Below are 20,070 nucleotides of genomic sequence, written 5' to 3'. Positions count from 1 at the left end.
GTCAATGCTCCAGTTAGGGTAATACTGATGACATGAATGAAAAAAATGCTCCTCTCCCCTGGAGTATCCACTTCCTGAATGTTCAATGATGTTTTCCGGCAGGCTTCACCTGTGTCATATCTTCACGAAGGGCCGTGGAAGTTGTGGGCTCTGCACAAAGTGACTCATCTTAAATAGTGGGTGCTGTCCACGCACCCGTCTCCTCCTCCATCATTAGCACAAGTTTCAATCATCTTGACAATGGTTGCAAAACGACCCACTCACCACCATAGAGTGGCAATTCATACAGGCAATTGCTTTATGATGAGGGCCCAACCCCACTGCTGCCAGGCCTTTGTTGATGCAAAACAATGCCACCTTGTGGCCCATGAAGTAGCTGTAGGTCTGCAGCAATTACTTCCAAGCAAAAGTTACCAAATAGCAACCCCAACAAAAGCACTTTCTGCTAAAAAATACCGGGAAATGCTTGTGGTAAGGTGGCTATCATGGCACGTCATAACAAGCTCAGTTGATATGTTCACATGCACAAGCTCTGTCAATGCAGAATCATACCCCAACTTCATAGCACTTTCTTTAATATCGCAAGACAGTGGCTAAAGTTGGAGTGCAATTCTCACTGTAGCTTCAGATATGCTTGCATTCAGAAGAAGAAGAATTATTCCAACAAGAAGCACTTACTGAATTCAGAGCTCAAAACCATGCCTGTGTAAGGGTAATGATAGTGGAGAAATCATACATTTTATCGAGTGCAGATGATGACACTGCTGTTTTCAACCCAACCAAGAGTCACACCCCAACTTTATAGCACTTTCTGAGTCTTGCAGGAAGAGAGTTGCCAAAGTTGGAGTGTAACTCTGACTGAACGAGGTTCCTGGAAGACCAGCAAAGTCGGTTGTGATGGCATGGTTCCCTCGAGGCTGGCCACAACCAAGACAACCCCAAAGAGAAGCACTTATGAACACAACAATCATCAATGCTTCCATTTGAAGTTGCCCGGGTGCACTTCCATCCAAACACTACTTTGTGAAACAGCCTGGTCAGTTGCACGAGTCAAGTAAAACTACCCCAACAAGTAGCACTTACTGAATACAAGGCTCAAGTCAATGCTCCAGTTAGGGTAATACTGATGACAGGAATGAAAAAAATGCTCCTCTCCCCTGGAGTATCCACTTCCTGAATGTTCAATGATGTTTTCCGGCAGGCTTCACCTGTGTCATATCTTCACAAAGGGCCGTGGAAGTTGTGGGCTCTGCACAAAGTGACTCATCTTAAATAGTGGGTGCTGTCCACGCACCCGTCTCCTCCTCCATCATTAGCACAAGTTTCAATCATCTTGACAATGGTTGCAAAACGACCCACTCACCACCATAGAGTGGCAATTCATACAGGCAATTGCTTTATGATGAGGGCCCAACCCCACTGCTGTCAGGCCTTTGTTGATGCAAAACAATGCCACCTTGTGGCCCATGAAGTAGCTGTAGGTCTGCAGCAATTACTTCCAAGCAAAAGTTACCAAATAGCAACCCCAACAAAAGCACTTTCTGCTAAAAAATACCGGGAAATGCTTGTGGTAAGGTGGCTATCATGGCACGTCATAACAAGCTCAGTTGATATGTTCACATGCACAAGCTCTGTCAATGCAGAATCATACCCCAACTTCATAGCACTTTCTTTAATATCGCAAGACAGTGGCTAAAGTTGGAGTGCAATTCTCACTGTAGCTTCAGATATGTTTGCATTCAGAAGAAGAAGAATTATTCCAACAAGAAGCACTTACTGAATTCAGAGCTCAAAACCATGCCTGTGTAAGGGTAATGATAGTGGAGAAATCATACATTTTATCGAGTGCAGATGATGACACTGCTGTTTTCAACCCAACCAAGAGTCACACCCCAACTTTATAGCACTTTCTGAGTCTTGCAGGAAGAGAGTTGCCAAAGTTGGAGTGTAACTCTGACTGAACGAGGTTCCTGGAAGACCAGCACAGTCGGTTGTGTGGCATGGTTCCCTCGAGGCTGGCCACAACCAAGACAACCCCAAAGAGAAGCACTTATGAACACAGCAATCATCAATGCTTCCGTTTAGCACACGAACAAGTAGCACTTACTGAATACAAAGCTCAAGTCAATGCTCCAGTTAGGGTAGTTCTACAAGAATACAAGGATACAAGGAAGTTTATTTGTCATTATAGAAAAGGTTGAATAATGAAATTAAAGTGTGGTTCCCTCTTGATTGATTAATTGATTGATTGTGATGAAAATAGAATTATTAAGCCTGGAGGAGTTCAGATGGTGCATTTAGTAGTCTCACAGCCTGAGGGAAGAAGCTGCTCTGTAGTCTGGTGGTACGGCAGCGAATACTTCTGTATCTTTTGCCTGACGGCAGCAGGGTGAATAGGCTGTGGCTGGGGTGGGTGTTTTCTTTTAGGATCCTTTTGGCTCTGCGCAGGCACCTCACCTCCCCAATATCACTGATGCTTGGTAGATGGGTGCCAAGGATGTTTTGGGCAGTTTTAATCACTCGTTGCAGAGTCTTCCTGTCCTGGGCCATGCACATCCCATGCCAGTTTGTGATGTTTCCAGTCAGGATGCTTTCAATCGCTCCTTTGTAGAAGCTGACAAGAACTTGGTGTGGGAATTTTGCTTTCTTAAGTTTCCTTAAGAAATACAGCCGTTTCTGAGCTTTTTTAACCAGGGCAGAGATATGTGAAGTCCATGTCAGGTTCTCTGTTATGTTGATTCCCAGGAACTTAAAACTGCTCACTTGCTCCACCTCAGCTCCATTGATGTAGACAGGGTTGTGTGTCTTTGCCTCCTTTTTTCAAAAATCAACTATCAGCTCTTTGGTTTTGCTGACGTTGAGCAGAAGGTTGTTGTCTGTGCACCATTCTGCAAGATGGTTGATTTCCTCCCGATATGAAAACTCATCATTGTTGGAAATCTGGCCGATGATGGTGGTGTCATCCGCGAACTTCACAATAGAGTTCTCTCCATGTCGGGGGTTGCAGTCGTGGGTGTACAGCGTGAACATGAGGGGGCTGATGTGTGTTGAGCACTAGAGTGGAGGAGGAGGAGAGACTGCCAATCCGAACTGACTGGGGGTCTGTTTGTGAGGAAGTCCAGTATCCAGTTGCAGAGAGTGGTACTGATGCCCAGAGTGTTCAGTTTTCCAATCAGCTTCATGGGGGAGATTGTAAGCTGAGCTGAAATCAACAAACAGCATTCTGATGTAGGTGCTGCTTTTCTCCAGGTGAGTGAAGACTGAATGGAGAGCAGTGGATATGGCATCCTCTGTGGATCTGTTGGTTCTGAATGCAAACTGCTGAGGGTCCAGACTGGCAGGGTTGTTGTTCTTTATGTGCTGGAGAACCAGTTTCTCAAAGCACTTCATCAGGATGGGGGTGAGTGCCACAGGGCGGTAGTCATTTAGATGAGACACTGCAGACTTTTTAGGCACAGGGATGATGGTGGCTGTCTTGAAGCAGGTGGGAACACTCTCCTGTGACAGTGATATGTTGAAAATGTCGGTAATGACATCTACTAGCTGGTTGGCACATGTTTTTAGTACACGGCCAGGGATGTTGTCAGGCCCAGCAGCTTTACTCATATTCACTTTCAGCAGGACTTTCCTCACATCCACTGTGGATACTGACAGTGGCCAGTCCTCTGTAGGCCGAGTAGACTTTACAGCTGACTCTCTGTTGAGGAGGTCAAAGCGAGCATAAAATGTGTTTAGCTCGTCTGGTAACGTGGCCTCACACATGATGGGAGCGCTCCTGCTTTTGTAGCCTGTCACATTTTTGACCGCCTGCCATAAGTCTTTGCTGTTGTTGGTGTTGAGGTCTCTCTCCAGTCTCTGCTGATGCCTTCGCTTTGCCTCCTTGATGCCAGCTTTCAGTTTTGCTCTGGCAGTGTTGTAGGCTTCTTTGTCACCTGACTTAAAGGCAGCTTTTTTGGCTCTACATAGAGCTCTCACCTCTCCATTCATCCAGGTTTTCTCATTAGGGAATGATTTAACTGTCCTTATTTTTACCACATCATCAGCACATTTGCTGATGTATGATGTCACTGATGATGCGTATTCTTCAAGGTCAATATGGTTCTCCTGGGTAGCAGCATCCCTGAACATCTGCCAGTCCGTGCATTCAAAACAGTCCTGTAGAGCCGCTGCAGCTTCATCTGTCCACACTTTAACTGTTTTTACAGTTGGTTTGACCGTTTTTGTCAGCTGGATGTAGGTAGGTAGGATGTAGGTAAATAATGATAATAATAATAAATAATGATAATGATAATAATGAAGACAGCTTGAATCCCCAATTATACAACCATTTCTCCACTTTATTTATGGCGTTCTTTATATTTTCCATTACATATGTCACATTCCGTCCCCTCATCCATATGGCCCCATCATCTGCATACAACACTGATTTGATACACAGATACAGGTTTTAGAACATATTATTTATCATGATGTTAAACAGTACTGGGCTGATTGCACTTCCTTGTGGGGTACCATTTTCTACTTTAAACTCTTTTGAAAGATCTGTGCCCACCTTGACTTTTATCCTCCTCTCTGACAGGAACTCCATGATACATCTTACCCCCAATATCCATTTGTTTTAACTTTATGAGCAGCCCCTCCCTCCACATTGAATCGTATGCCTTTTCAATATCAAAGAAAGCTATTGCCATTCTTTCATTTTGAAGGTCTTTTCTATCTCATTTGTAACTCTAACTAGGGTGTCCACTGTCGATCTTCCTTTCTGAAATCCACTCTGATACTTACTGTACATCCCTTTCTGCTCTAGTAGATATGACAGTCTATTGACAATTATTTTCTCCATCCACTTACACATGTGAGATGTCAGGGCTATGGGTCTGTAGTTGTTTGGGTTTGCTGGATCCTTTCCTGGCATGCTGAATAGTAATATGATGGCTATTTTCCAGCTGCTTGGTATGACCCCTTCCTTCCAGATTTTATTAGAGTTTTAAAACTTTGTTTAGTGTTACATCTGGGAGCTGTCTAAACATGGCGTAAGATAACTGATCCTCCGCTGGGGCAGTACAGTCCTGATCAAAATTTTAAGACCAGTTGAAAAATTGCAAGAATTTAAATTTTGCACTGTTGGATCTTAAGAAGGTTCTAAGTAGAGCTTCAAATGCAAAAAGAAGAAATAGGAGTAGGACAAAAAAAAAAAATTGAGTAATCAATTTATTGCAAACAACCATTAAACTGAAATAGGCTGTTCATCAGCTGATCAAAAGTTTAAGACCATATCTCAAAACAAACAAACAAACAAAAAAAAACCCTAAAATAGAAATAAAATTTTCAAAAAAGGACTCAGTAATGAGTAGCTGTGCCATTCTTGTTAATCACCTCAAAAATTTGTTTCGGCATGCTTGATGCTAGTGTTTCCAGGAGGCTAGTGGGAATGTTGCTAGTGGTGAAGATGGCTTCACGGAGGGCATCCACTGTCTGGAACTGGTGTCCATTTCTGTAAACTTCCCTTGCCATCCAACCCCAAATGTTCTCAATTGGATTTAGATCAGGGGAACACACAGGGTGGTTCAAAAGAGTGATGTTATTTCTCTGGAAGAAGTCCTTTGTCAGGTGGGCATTGTGAACTGCAGCGTTGTCCTGTTGAAAAACCCAGTCATTACCACACAGACGATGGCCTTCAGTCATGAGGGATGCCCCCTGCAACATCTCCACATAGCCAGCTGCCGTCTGACGCCTCTGCACAACCTGAAGCTCCATTGTTCCATTGAAGGAAAAAGCCCCCCAGATCATGATGGCGCCCCCTCCACTCATGACAGCAGTAGCGGTTTTAGGCACGGGCGAAGCGGGCAGCCGCCCGGGGCGGCATATTTTCATGTCACGTGGGGAGCGGCATGAGCGCAAAAAAAAAAAAAAAAAAAAAAAAAAAAATCATCCTTGCTGCAAAGCAGTTTTCTATTACCGTATTCATCTGAATATAAGACAATATTTTTTCCATTGAAAATGCCCTGAAAAAACGCCCTCGTCTAATATTGGGGTCTAAGCAAATACACATGTATTGTGCTTGCATATAAACCAGTAGGTAGGCTCGCCTGATGCCGCAATTACCGGCGAATGGCCGCATTGCGCAGTCAATAATCAACCATGTTGTCTGTGTCACTGTCCGTTGTGCTGCTGCAGCCGCGTATGAACAAAAATTGATTTATAATGAGAGGATGGCAGTGTGTGTGTGTGCTGCTCACCTGTCAGATCCAGCAGACCTGACCGGATGGGCGCGGCACCTGTAGGCATCAAGCCGGTGCCGCGACCGGCCCGCCTGATGCTGACCGGTGGCTTTTTTTTTATGCAAACAAGATTTTGTCCATATAAAAAGTATTTTTCCAAAAAAGGTATTTGTGCAGGTGTTGGCGCCCCTGCTCTGGGAGGGGCGCGTGTAGCCGCCAGAGGGGCACCGGTAGCGGCCGTTATCGCTTGGAAGTTTTCGCTGCGCGCGCGCATGCGCGCGCGGCTCGAACAGAAGGGCGCAAGGCAGTAATTTCGCCCAGGGCGGCAACATGGGCAGAACCGCCACTGCATGACAGTGTCGATACCTGACAGAAAATGATACTGAATCCACATTTTTGCAAAGATTTGGGCTTTTAAAGGCTGTGGTCTTAAACTTTTGATGAGCTGATGAACAGCCTATTTCAGTTTAATGGTTGTTTGCCATAAATTGCTTACTCAATTTTTTTTTTTGTCCTACTCCTATTTCTTCTTTTTGCATTTGAAGCTCTACTTAGAACCTTCTTAAGATCCAACAGTGCAAAATGCAAATTCTTACAATTTCTCAACTTGTCTTAAAATTTTGATCAGGAGTGTATATCCAGTACTTTTTAACGCTATTTTCAGTTCTTTCAGTGTTAAATCCATATCCAGTGTTGTTGTAAATACTTTCCTCTTCTCCCTGATATCGATGTTTTCTCTAAGCAGCTGCTCTTTCTGCTGTTTATGGTTGCTTCCAAGATGCTCACCACTGTGCACTACTGCAAATGCCTTACCTAGCACATCTGTTTTGTCTTTATTTGTTATAATAATATCATGTCCACTAGTTAATGCTGGCATTTTAACTGACCTTCTTTTCCCCCTCATCCGTTTGAACATAGTCTAAACCTCTTTCAGCTTTACTTCCCTACCTATGGCAGAGCAAAATCCTCTCCATGCCCTCCTTTTTGTATCTTTAATTGTTCTGTGAGATACTGCCCTTTTCCTTTGAAAGTTTATAAGGTTTTCTGGTGTCGTATTTTTCCGTAGCTTTCTGAAGGCCCTGTTTCGCTCTTTTATAACTTTTCTGCAATCCTCACTCCACCACGGAACCACCTTCTTCCCACCCTTTGTTGTTCTTTTTGGTACACTTTGATTTGCAGCATTTAAGATATGCTCTGTTACTTGTCTAGTGCATTTCTCTATACTCCCTTCAAGTGTTAGCAAACATGCTGTCTCCTCACACCGTGCCCTAAAACTGTGCCAGTCTGCTTTATTAAAACACAATCTTGTGAATGTGCACCCCTCTTGTTTATATACATCTTTATTTACAATAGTAAATACTGGGAAATGATCACTGCCTATAGTGGAGTCCCCTTTGACACACCATCCAGGACCTCTCTTTGGAAACTACTGCTGTAGTGTTGTGATGATGCGTCTTTTCCTTCAGCTGATAGGACTCAGGACATTGATCAGCAGCTCCAGCTGATTGACACTGATTGTACCGAAGGGTTTTCTCCACCCTGTTCACATTCAGTCCAAAGCCACAACAAGGTTTTTATATCCCCATGTTGTGCAATGGGAGAGTAAGAAAAAAAAAAGCTTTTTTAATTATTCAACTCCTCATCAACTCCACTAGACATGAGTAGTTCTTTACTAGGTTGGCACAGGTCTCCTGAGGGATTTTGGCCCATTCTTCCATTGCAAATTGTTCTAGCTGGTCCAAATTGCGTGGTTTCCGAGCATCGACATTCACTTTGTGCACCTGCCACAGATTCTCAATAGGATTGAGGTCTGGGCTTTGTGCGGGTGTGGGATGTATAAACAGAGGTCTGTTTATTTTTTTTATGCATTGCAATTAAGTTCAAGTTCGTTAATGATTTTATTTTTATTTTTCAGTTTATTATTATCATGCATTGACTGTTTAGTAGCTCTGTTTGTATGTGAAGGTGATTTTGACCGTTGCTTAGAGGGAAACGGCGAACTTGCGCTTCTTCTATTGTTACAAGCTTACACCTTGTTATGTGCACAGTGCTAAGTAGCTGCAGTAAAAATACTGTTTACATCATATTTTGCAGGTGAGCTACGTTAGTTAACATGGTTAAATCTGATTACTAAATTAGTTAAAAGTGTGTATAGACAGTAACACATGATTTTATTTTTCTTTATTGATCTTATTTTATTGTTTGTATATTTTATTTTCTTCTTCTATTGTTGCAAGCTTCCACCTTGTTATGTGCACAGTGCTAAGCAGCTGCAGTAAAAATACTGTTTACATCATATTTTGCAGTTGTCCTTTTTGCTCTGGGCCTGAAGGGCAACACGGGCCACTCCAGGCCCGCACAAAGCCTCAACGTATTCTCATGAAACGGTTCGTATGATATCGTACGAAAAATAATGCACAAATTTTCGTGCATATTCCTACGAATTTCCAGCAGCACGAGCGATCAGTGCGCCTGCGCAAGCCCCGAAGCGAGAGCCTTAAGAAAAATGGCGGATTAAATTTGCACTTCCGGGATCTATGAACTACCACCCACAGCGTGACGTCACAGAATCTCGCCGACTTCCAGTGAACACCGTTTGTGTGACCACACGGAATTAAAACCATAGAAATCGATTAAAACAGGTTACATGCGAGGAGCACGCAATGCGTTATTAGGAGATCATGCTCATTTCACGGATTTCTGTGAGAGCAGGTTAACCCCACGCCTCCCTCCCCAGATTTCCATGGTGACAGTGAGGACAATACTTCCGAGCGGAAGCTACATCAGCGACAGTGGTAGCAGCGTCCATAGCAACAGCCATAGCAATGATAGAAACTTGAAAGAATCTTCGTAATAACTAACAAAGTAAACATTATATACACTAACTGAACGAAGATTTTGGAAATAAAATGCACATTTCCCGCTAGAAATGTTATCAAAACGCATTTGAATGCATAAGCTCTCTTAAAATATTGCATTTTCCACTGAGAATAAAAGGAATGTCCGCCATTTTTCTTAAGGCTCTCGCTTCGGGGCTCACGCAGGCGCGCTGATCGCTCGTGCTGCTGGAAATTCGTAGGAATATGCACGAAAATTTGTGCATTATTTTTCGTGGGAATTTGTACGAACAGCCTTGTACTTGGCAATGATGCAACATACAGCTGTTCTAGACACTGTGAAACGCTTGGAAATGGCAGTATAGCCTCCTCCCTTATCATGAGCCTCCACTATCTTCTTTCTGAGCTCAAGACTGATTTCCTTTGTCTTTGGCATGGTGACTAAAAGTACAGTTGTCCCTCACTATAACGTGGTTCACCTTTCGCGGCCTCGCAGTTTTGCGGATTTTAATTTAATTAGGAACTGTTAAATACTCGTGAGTCACTATTAATAATTTCTTATGTGTCCAACCTCGTAGGTTGATCGTTAAAATTAAATTCGTTAAATTCTAAAAGCCATCATAATTATTTATAGGAAAACGTTTATATTTTTATTTGTCAAACAAATGTTTGGGCCTGAAAACAGGTTTTGATCTTTGGTTTCATTCTATAATACTGGACTTATTTTTCTACGACGGTTTGAACTTTGAGAGTGTTTAAACAAGAGAGAAAAGTGAGAAAATGTTAATGCCTGTCTGAGAAAAGTGTATAAAGTGTGTATTGAGGGGTTTTACAGCCTTAAAACATCTATAATAATTGTAAAAAAAAAAATAAATAAAAATAAATAAAGCTGACTCCTTCGCGGATTTCGCCTATTGCTGGTTATTTTTTAACGTAACTCCCGCGATTAACGAGGGACCACTGTTGTCCCGCTCAATAATGTATTTTATATTCCAAAATGTAGCAAAAGTTACTAAATAGCACTGGTGAATGTTTGATTATATCAAATTTTATCAATGCTGCAAATATTGGGAAGAATTTTAGGAAAATGTTCCATAATTGCAGGGGGGCTAATAATTTTGGCCTCAATTGTATTTAAAAGTGTTAAAAGTGGTATTTATTCATTTATTTATTTGTTTGTTTGTTTGTTAAAGAGCTATTTAGGTCGCCAGCAAGACACATAAAGTACCTGATTCACAAACTCGGGTAACAGTTTTTGTTATAACCATTCTCTGGAGGTGTAAATCACTGGGGTCAAGTTGACCCCAGCTGATTAAAAATGTTAGTAAATTTGGAGGTAAGACAAGGGTTAAATCCCCAGCTTGCAATTACACCTCCAGCCTGCAGACGGCGGAAGCCTCTTTCCTCTGCTTCTTATTTTCCTGTGTGTGTCCTCCTGCTGCCGTTCCTCTGCTTCCCGGCGCTTCCTGTGAACTAAACAGCAGCCTGCCACGGGGTTTTTCCTTACACTCTGCCTCTTTAATAACTGTAAACACCACTCGGCCTGTTTTTTCCCCTGTTTTGTCGCTGACCCGGGAAAAGAAGAGCACCGCCCGGCCCGCTGTTTAACTCAGGCCCGGCAGCTGAAGAGCTTTCCGGGTGAAATTAGCCAGCTTTGTGGCGCAAACTAGGTCACGGCGCCTTGTTGACAGCCTCAGCCTCAGCCTCGACTCGAAACCTGCCCGAGATTCTCCACGACACCCCACATCCAGTCACATCCAGCGGATCCGCCATCTGGGACGATGGTTTTGCTGAAAAGCGTCCCTCCACCCACCGAGGGGGTGAGGCATGAGCAAGCGGAGACCACGGCGATCATGGACGGCAAAGGTTTGGGCTGCGGCACGCTGTACGTCGCGGAAACGTGAGTGCCGATGCTCGCAGCGCTGCTTGTCCTCCAGCCGCTACACACACACACACACACACACACACACACACACACACACACACAAACACAAACACAAACACACACACAAACACCCCAAGCCCCGCACTGTGCACACGGGGGTATAGAGGCTGTAGGGCCGGGTGAAGTACCTCCAGAGCGGCTCTGTGGCGGAGTGGCTGACCTGTGGCCGGCCAGCCTCAGGGCCTGCCCTCACACTGCAGCTAATGAGCAATTTCACTGTTTATTCATGTAAACATTATTGTTTTCTACTAGCCGAGCCCCCATTGAGTGTATTACATGTCTAAAATAAGGTCAAATACTCATTGGAAATTAAAGTGATCAGTCATTGTGAGAAATTAGCAAGTGATGAAATGACTATAATATTGTTGTAATCGTAGTCGCCTGTTTTTATTATTATTATTATTATTGTTGTTGTTGTTGTTGTAGTCGACTACCGCTGCGAGGGTTAACAAACTTTTGTGACTTAACATTTTGTCCTATCCAGTATGCAGGGACAATATGCTGATCTGCTGATTTGATTCAAGTATTGTGATTCGATATTATTATTATTATTATTATTATTATTATTATTATTTATTTATTTATTTTTTTTTTGGATTCTCCTCTAGTTTGTGGCTGGAAAGTTACATGAGGCTGTGATTCTCCTAGAGGTCACTATAGGTCATTTTATACAGTGATGTCAGTGAACTGGCTGCTATGGGGTCAAACATCATCACACATGAATCAAATGTGGCTCATTGAATCCACAAGAGTCTCAGCTTTCCAGTCAAAGCCAACTGATGCAACTCCAAGACTGTTTAGGCCCCAGTCTGCACAAACACCATTTTACAACAGGCCACAAGAACACATGTGGACTGCAGGGTTTGTGGCCAAAACTGCATGGGATTAGCAGAAGGTGGGCATGTATGCAAAGGGGAGAGCCGTGGCTGCCCAGAGAACCCATTTTTCATTCAGACATCTGGAGGTCAGAGGTCAAGGGACCCTGCTGGAAATGGCAGTTTGTCCCTCACCAGAATTTAGCCTAAATTTGGAGCGATATTTAGCCTCCTTGCATGACATGCTTGGTCCCAACAGATTCACTAGTTCATCTAGTTTCATTAATATCAATGTCTTTAAATCGATTCAGTAATAACAAAAAAAAAAAAAAAAAATTGCAATAGTTAACTGAATTGATTTTTTCCCACTCCAAATATCTAGGTGTCCAGGTAATAATTATTTATAGTATGAATGCAATAATGGATAATGTTTGTGAAACTGTGATCAGCAAATATGAATATAAAGGCTGCTTCATACGTTGCACTGCATAAGCAGCATTACAGTCAGTAAATAATTAATTTGAACCTATGGAAAAGTTTTGGGAATCCTCAGTCTCGTATCGTATTAGGACCTTTTTAGCCGGGCAGTGGTGACCGGCTTAATGAACAGGGCCTGACCCGCCCTTGCTCTCTCTCTGTATTTTCCAGGCGTCTGTCCTGGTTTGATGGGTCGGGGATGGGTTTCTCCCTGGAGTATCCCTCCATCGGCCTGCATGCCATCTCCAGAGACCTGAGCGCCTATCCACAGGAGCACCTGTATGTCATGGTCAACGCCAAGCTCAGCGGTGAGGGGAGCACATCAGGGCTGTGCAAAAAAAAAAAAAAAACCCAAAACCAAAACGATGTAGTGATATAGATATTGTGATGAACTCTGTGCTGATGCAGGCGTTGATACAGACGGTCCAGTCCTGATACAACAGTCCTGACAAATAAAGACAATCATTGTGCAATGCACCAAAAAGCCAATAGGGGGCAGCATTGGCATAATACATTGATGCTGCAGCAGGTCTTTGTTTGAAGCAACATAGAAACAAAGAGCAAAAACATGAGAGCATTTTGTGGTTTTTTTTGTTTGTTTGTTTCTTTTTTTGTTTTTGTTTTGTTTTTGCAAACACCAAAAAGTCGGGATTTGGACATGAGTCATGTAGTCTGCAGGACGTGTACTTAAAAACAAGTGAACATGCACTGTTGCTGCACCAAAGCATGAGAGACAAAAAATGAATAAAAAAACAAACAAACAAACAAACAACCTGTGGGTTAGATTGCAAAATATTTAATTTTACTTGGCCAAGATACAGTTTATAATAAATAGCTGTTGTACTAAATTCTGTGTGGGACACGGCCAGTATTCAGTATCAGTGTGTGTCGTGATGCGTATCGTATCGTGGCCTTTGTATTGTCAAATGTATTGCACTGTGAACAATACAACAGTTTTTCATAAATGTGTGTGTGGGTGTGTGTGCACCTTAATTCCCCCTCAGATGAAAATGAGGCAGAAATGGCAGAGAACGTCCATGACGACGACGAGGACGCCAGCAGTGGTGGCGAGGACGACGACGACGATGAGGAAGGAGTGATCACAGAGATTCGCTTTGTGCCGAGCGACAAGGCGGCACGTGAGTGTCAGCGCCGCCGCTCTGAGGCTCTGGCCTGAATCTGTAAAACCTGAAGTTAAATTGTGCTGTTTCCCTCTAATACTAAATACGTGTGGTGGGTTTTTAAAGGTATTCAACAGGGGCCATCAGCAGCTTCAGTGCCAGTAGAGCTGTGGGAACCTGAAACCAGTGTGACACTACAAACCTCTGTGTCACATTTGGAAACTGATTTTGAAAAAGCTGACCAGACGCGTAGAGTTGGACTGTCATCAGCATCAAGATTGAAAACAATAAACAAAAAACAACATTAAAAATGGATACAGCTATTGAGAACATTTAGAAAATTATAGAGGCATTAACAAACTGTGAGCTTGGAATTCAAAAAATCCAAACTGAGTTGAATTGAATATTCAAGGTCTTGTTGTCTTGTTACTGTATGCTTGTTCCTTTTAGGGTCTTATTTATTGTTTATTTGATAAGGAGCCATACAGTGACCACAGACAAACTGAAAACACCCGTCCCGAGAGGGGCTTTTGTTAGAATAAGAGGTTAAAAGAAGAAGGTAAACAGGTTACAGCAAGATACAGTCAAACACATTTAGCAGTAACTATCAACAATTAGAAAAAGACATAATAAACAGGGACAAACCAGACAAGAGTACAAGCTTGTTGCTGAGTTAACCAGGATCTTAGCTCTTTGTAAAAAGACAGGAAGTGTGTCTTCACAGTTTTGCCAAAAATCTTTGATGGTCGCAGGAAGTGTGGCATGTTCACACCAGGCCTGCTGACAGTGACCACAGAGGAGCAGCACTGTCACACTGTTCAGTATCAGGCACCTGATGGACTGTGTGTGTGTGTGTGCGTGCGCGTGTGTGTGCGTGCAGTGGAGTCCATGTTCTCAGCGATGTGTGAGTGCCAAGCGCTGCACCCCGACCCAGAGGACGACGACTCAGACAACGATTTCGAAGGAGAGGAGTATGATGTGGAGGAGGCAGGTGAGAGGAACACACACATACACACACACACACACACACACACACACACCCTCAGTCATAGCAGATGTTATCTATTGTTTGTTAATCTGAGAAAGCGACTGTTGGTATGAAGGTGCTGCGCCTCATGGAATATAATTAGAGATGATCGTCTGTGCAGGATTTGTTAGAGAAGGTGAAACGTCCTTGATCTGTTGTAAAACACACAGATTGCCAAAAATAAGACCAAGGGAATTATATATTCTTCTACAAAATGCTAACATTCAAGCGAGCAGGGTTTGTTGTATTTGTGAAACATGGAGTTTTGAAAGTCAGGTCCATTATTGCTTTATTAAAATGGACATACAGTACAGCATGTTAGAACAAAACCCTTAACTTAATAAAATAAATATTTTTAATAAACAGAGCATTAATATTGCCTCATTCATAAAGTCAGTGGTGTGAGGACTGATAGAGGTGATAAAGTGACATACCCTTGTGAAATTATCTTTTACAACTTAATATAGACAAGAAACCCAGAGTCTGGTTCAGGCCACAAGACAAGAAAAACATAAAAAAATTTAAAGTGCATGCAGCCGTTTGATATCCACTGCTGATCGGACAAAAAAAAACTCCAAGACAAATTACCTGACGGAGACTAAGACAGCCAACGTAACCCAACAGGCCACCACGTTAATTCACCTTGTCTCTCTCTCCCTGTCTGTCTGCCTGTCTGTTCGTCTCCCTGCTGCTCGGGGCTCACTGGTCACAGAAGCAGGTAAGACGACCGGCCTTTTCTCTTGACATTTATGTAGAGAATAAATGTCTCACACACAAATTGTTGTTTCAGCAGTTTCTCCTCCTCCTCTCCCCTTCTCACTTTCATCTAAAGCGTCCCTCTCTCTTTTCTCCTTTCTCCCTTTCTCCCTTTCTCACCTTCTCCCTTTTGCCCTCTCCCCGCCTCCCTTCCTGTCTCCTCCTCTTTTATCTTCCCTTTCTCACCTTTCACCTCTCCGCCCATTCATGCCTTCTCGCCTCCTCTTCACCCTCCTGTCCTTGCGTGCTCCCTCCCTCCTCACCTCTCTCCTCCCTGCCCAGCACCAGACATCAGGGACGGCCACACGGAAATTATATCATGAATTATACATTATGATTATACATCAATTTATATATATGCATGTTCTATTCTATAGATATTTTGCAGATAGATTTTAGTACATTTTATTTTTCTGACTCTTACAGGGTCTGCAAAGTTTCTTTGTATTGAGCAATTTTATTTATTTTGTCACATGTTGTGCTTATTTTTCTAAAGATATATATTTCTCTGAAAGAAGCCAAAAATAAACCACCGCACACTTAAGTAACTTTACTGCATAATTTTTTCAAAATAAATGCCTCTCTTCTAGTGTTGATTGGTGTATTTTATGTACTGCTGTTCCTGTTCAGTGTCTGGACCGCCCGCTCTTGTAACACAAGAATTTCCAAATTTGGGATCAAGTACATCCATCCATCCATCCACCCATCCACTCCTGTCTCCCCTCTCTCACCCTCCCTTTCCCGCCTCTGTTTGTTCCTCGATGCTAATCGGTTGTCTTGTTTATCTCCTGCCGTCCTCGACCCTCCGCCTCCTCCTCCCAGAGCACGGTCAGGGCGACGTCCCGACCTTCTACACCTACGAGGAGGGTCTGTCGGCGCTGACGCAGGAGGGCCAGGCCACCCTGGAGCGGCTGGAGGGCATGCTGGCCCAGTCCGTCGCCCAGCAGTACCACATGGCCGGGGTCCGGACCGACGAAAGCAACGCAGAATTTGAAGGTACGGGACACACACACACGTACAGGGAGTATCCTCTAAGAAAACAGATGCTGTCCATGTGGGAGTGTCATGGTCAGTGAAAGCAGTCAAATAAATTGAGTCAGTAAGTCATTAGAAAAAAAAACAGCGCTCTGCATTCAGTGGCCTAGCTTTGTCTTGGCAAAAAAACACACACACACAGATCTCCTCTATGTGAAAAACATGACATCCACCTCTTGCAACATCACTGCTGCTAGGAAACAAAATCACCATTATGAATTGGAGCTATGATCGTGCATCATAATTAACACCTTTGACTGGAAATGAGGTCTTTTGAAGAAAGGACACAGTTATCTGTGTTTTTGGTGTGTGGTGTTTTTGTTTTTTCTTAAATGTGTCCAGTCTTTAAATGTTGCATTCTTTGGATTTATTGTTGTTGGTTATGTTTGCAGACGGTATGGAAGTTGACGCAGGGACAACAGTGGCCGGGCAGTTTGAAGATGCAGACGTGGATCACTGGTAAGCTGTTTGTTTGTTTTGTTTTTTTAATTGGCATTTCTGCTTTATTTGACATGAATAGGGGAGAGAGAGACAGGAAAGGCAGGGGAGAAAGAGACAGGAAAGGCAGGGGAGAGAGAGGACGACATGCAGCAAACAGCCTGAGGTCAGATTTGAACCCGGCTGCTGCGGTCAGGACAAGGGCTGGGAATCACCAGAGGCCGCGTGATACCATATTATGACACATGAGTCATGATACAATATCACTGCAATTTTAAACATTTTGCAGTATGCTGAGTGTTGTGATTTATTACCTTTTTCAGCTGTAAACTATATCCTTAAAGGAAAATCAGATATCTATATACACTATATTACCAAAAGTATTCGCTCACCCATTCAAATGATCAGAATCAGGTGTCCTAATCACTTGGCCTGGCCACAGGTGTATAAAATCAAGCACTCAGGCATGCAGACTGTGAAACAAGACATTTGTGAAAGAATGGGCCGCTCTCAGGAGCTCAGTGAATTCCAGCGTGGAACTGTCATAGGATGCCACCTGTGCAACAAATCCAGTCGTGAAATTTCCTCGCTCCTAAATATTCCACAGTCAACTGTCAGCTCTATTATAACAAAATGGAAGCGTTTGGGAACAACAGCAACTCAGCCACGAAGTGGTAGGCCACGTAAAGTGACGGAGAGGGGTCAGCGGATGCTGAAGCGCATAGTGCAAAGAGGTCGCCGACTTTCTGCACAGTCAATTGCTACAGAGCTACAAACTTCATGTGACCTTCAGATTAGCCCAAGTACAGTACGCAGAGAGCTTCATGGAATGGGTTTCCATGGCCGAGCAGCTGCAGCCAAGCCACACATCACCAAGTGCAATGCAAAGCGTCGGATGCAACGGTGTAAAGCACGCCGCCACTGGCCTCTAGAGCAGTGGAGACGCGTTCTCTGGAGTGATGAATCACGCTTTTCCATCTGGCAATCTGATGGACGAGTCTGGGTTTGGAGGTTGCCAGGAGAACGGTACATTTCAGACTGCATTGTGCCGACTGTGAAATTTGGTGGAGGAGGAATTATGGTGTGGGGTTGTTTTTCAGGAGCTGGGCTTGGCCCCTTAGTTCCAGTGAAAGGAACTTTGAATGCTTCAGGATACCAAAACATTTTGGACAATTCCATGCTCCCAACCTTGTGGGAACAGTTTGGAGCGGGCCCCTTCCTCTTCCAACATGACTGTGCACCAGTGCACAAAGCAAGGTCCATAAAGACATGGATGACAGAGTCTGGTGTGGATGAACTTGACTGGCCTGCACAGAGTCCTGACCTGAACCCGATAGAACACCTTTGGGATGAATTAGAGCGGAGACTGAGAGCCAGGCCTTCTCGACCAACATCAGTGTGTGACCTCACCAATGCGCTTTTGGAAGAATGGTCAAAATTCCTATAAACACTCTCCTCAACCTTGTGGACAGTCTTCCCAGAAGAGTTGAAGCTGTAATAGCTGCAAAAGGTGGACCGACATCATATTGAACTCTATGGGTTAGGAATGGGATGGCACTTCAGTTCATAGTATGAGTAAAGGCAGGTGAGCGAATACTTTTGGTAATATAGTGTAGATATATATCTATATCTATAGCCTGTATAACAGGCTATAATAAAAAGGCAAACTTACCAAATGCAATGATGTTCTTGTGATAGATAGATAGATAGATAGATGTACTTTATTGATCCCAAACTGGGAAATTCTTATGTTGTGTTTTTGTGTTTTTACTTGCTCCCATGTCCTTTTACCCCCTGAGGGGTCACACCTGGAGGAATTCAGCTCTACCTGTCATACACGCAGCACATCTGTGCAGTGCAGTGAGTTCATGGGTTTCAGCGTCAGATGTGGACTTGAGCCATTGCTGTGTAACTTGCGCATTTATGCAGTTGGCAATACATTGCCAAGCATTCTGCCTTCGTGTAAATTTATTAATTATTGTGTACATTTATTAATTATAATAATAATAATAATAATAATTATTATTATTAATTTATTAATTTTCTACCAAGCCTCAGTGATATTGGGGAGGTGAGGTGCCTGCGCAGAGCCAAAAGGATCCTAAAAGACAACACCCACCCCAGCCACAGCCTGTTCACCCTGCTGCCGTCAGGCAAAAGATACAGAAGTATTCGCTGCCGTACCACCAGACTACAGAGCAGCTTCTTCCCTCAGGCTGAGACTACTTAATGCACCATGCACCCCTCCATGTTTAATAATTTTATTTTTTATACAATCAATTAATCAATCAAGAGTATCCTTGTATCCTTGTAAATTTTGCTTTTCCTCCTCATACTTTTCCAGTATAATACACTGCTCCTCTGCTGTGAAATACGCTGTGTTTTTCCTTGTTGCTCATGTTTGTGATTGGTCTGCTGCCTCGTAACCCGCCCCTTATATGCGCGCGTTCACGACTCTTGATGAGGCAAACCTGGATCGAATTAGCGAGTTGATAACCAGCGTCGTGATACCGGTTATCCCTGATCACCACGATCTCGATTAGTGTAGCCAGATAGGTCTGAGAAATCCAGGGAAAACTGAGCTTGCTTCGTGATACAGGCCTCTGGTCATCTAGTATCTAATAAGGCTCTTCCCTCTCTCTTGCAGATGGATCTCCTCTCAGAACCAACCACAGCACCTGTGTTGCATCATGGGATAGGACGAGAGGGCGGCAGCACTTCTCCAAGGCTTCCTGAACGCCTCGCAGCTCTTTACTTGTCCTCTCTTCCTGTTCCAGACGTATCACATCCTGTTTGATCCCCGGCCCTCCGTGTATCTGTTCAGTCCTCTCAGCAGTCTGCAGTCACCTCGGTTCATTGATGTTGTGTTTACAGATCAGAAATGGCGTTGTGCTGACGTTTTTCCTCTCGTGCGCTCCTAGTTTCTTGTTTTCATTCTCTTGTCCTGGTTGTGTTAAAAAGTGTTGCACCAGACTGTTGAGATGCATCCCAGTAAACTGCTGCAGACTGTTGAGATGCAGCCTGACTCGGCCACTTCCTACTTCCTGACTGTAAGCAGACAAAAAAAAGAGTCTTGATGTTTTGTACCTAACGACCAGCTTGATATCTAATATTCCCTAAGAGGGACAACTGTTGTCTTTGTATGAAATTGTCAATAAATCCATAGTTTTTGTATGAAAAAAAATCTGCTGTCGTATTTGTTTTTTCTGTCTGAGTCCCTCTGACATCAGAGGTTTCTTGGCCAACACACATGGAACTAGAAAGCATTTCAAAATAACAGAAAAACTGATGACTTTGTGCCACTGTATCATGTTTTAAAACAGAATCATCTGTGTGTGCTGCTGCAGAGCCCATCACCTGCTCTGCACAGCTGTGGCCGACAGGTGCGACTCATGTTG

At 43.4% G+C, this 20,070-nt stretch overlaps 1 protein-coding gene across 2 annotated transcripts; it reads left to right on the top strand.

Moving 5' to 3' along the window:
* The first annotated feature begins 10,495 nt into the window (after positions 1–10,495).
* clns1a (chloride channel, nucleotide-sensitive, 1A) lies at positions 10,496–19,856 on the top strand. 2 transcript variants are annotated; one of them, XM_030067664.1, is made up of 8 exons: positions 10,840–10,958; positions 12,467–12,603; positions 13,300–13,434; positions 14,297–14,407; positions 15,156–15,161; positions 16,022–16,195; positions 16,627–16,693; positions 19,320–19,856. In XM_030067664.1, coding segments are annotated over exons 1-8 (750 nt in total). In that variant the 3' UTR covers positions 19,321–19,856. The 2 variants fall into 2 exon arrangements, with proteins under 2 accessions (XP_029923523.1, XP_029923524.1); XM_030067663.1 differs by lacking the exon at positions 19,320–19,856 and having other exon boundaries at positions 10,496–10,958; positions 16,627–16,697.
* Positions 19,857–20,070: the final 214 nt, after the last annotated feature.

The sequence above is a fragment of the Myripristis murdjan genome, chromosome 13 (genome assembly GCF_902150065.1).
Source record: "Myripristis murdjan chromosome 13, fMyrMur1.1, whole genome shotgun sequence".
Classification (NCBI taxonomy): domain Eukaryota; kingdom Metazoa; phylum Chordata; class Actinopteri; order Holocentriformes; family Holocentridae; genus Myripristis; species Myripristis murdjan.
The sequence above is the reverse complement of the archived record's forward strand: the minus strand, read 5'-3'. Positions and strand labels throughout refer to the sequence as shown.

Coding starts and splice junctions, on each gene's coding strand:
- clns1a (XM_030067663.1), top strand. CDS start 10,840: ATGGTTTTGCTGAAAAGCGTCCCTCCACCCACCGAGGGGGTGAGGCAT. Junction 12,604..13,299: donor GGTCAACGCCAAGCTCAGCG/GTGAGGGGAGCA, acceptor ATTCCCCCTCAG/ATGAAAATGAGGCAGAAATG. Junction 13,435..14,296: donor GCCGAGCGACAAGGCGGCAC/GTGAGTGTCAGC, acceptor GTGTGCGTGCAG/TGGAGTCCATGTTCTCAGCG.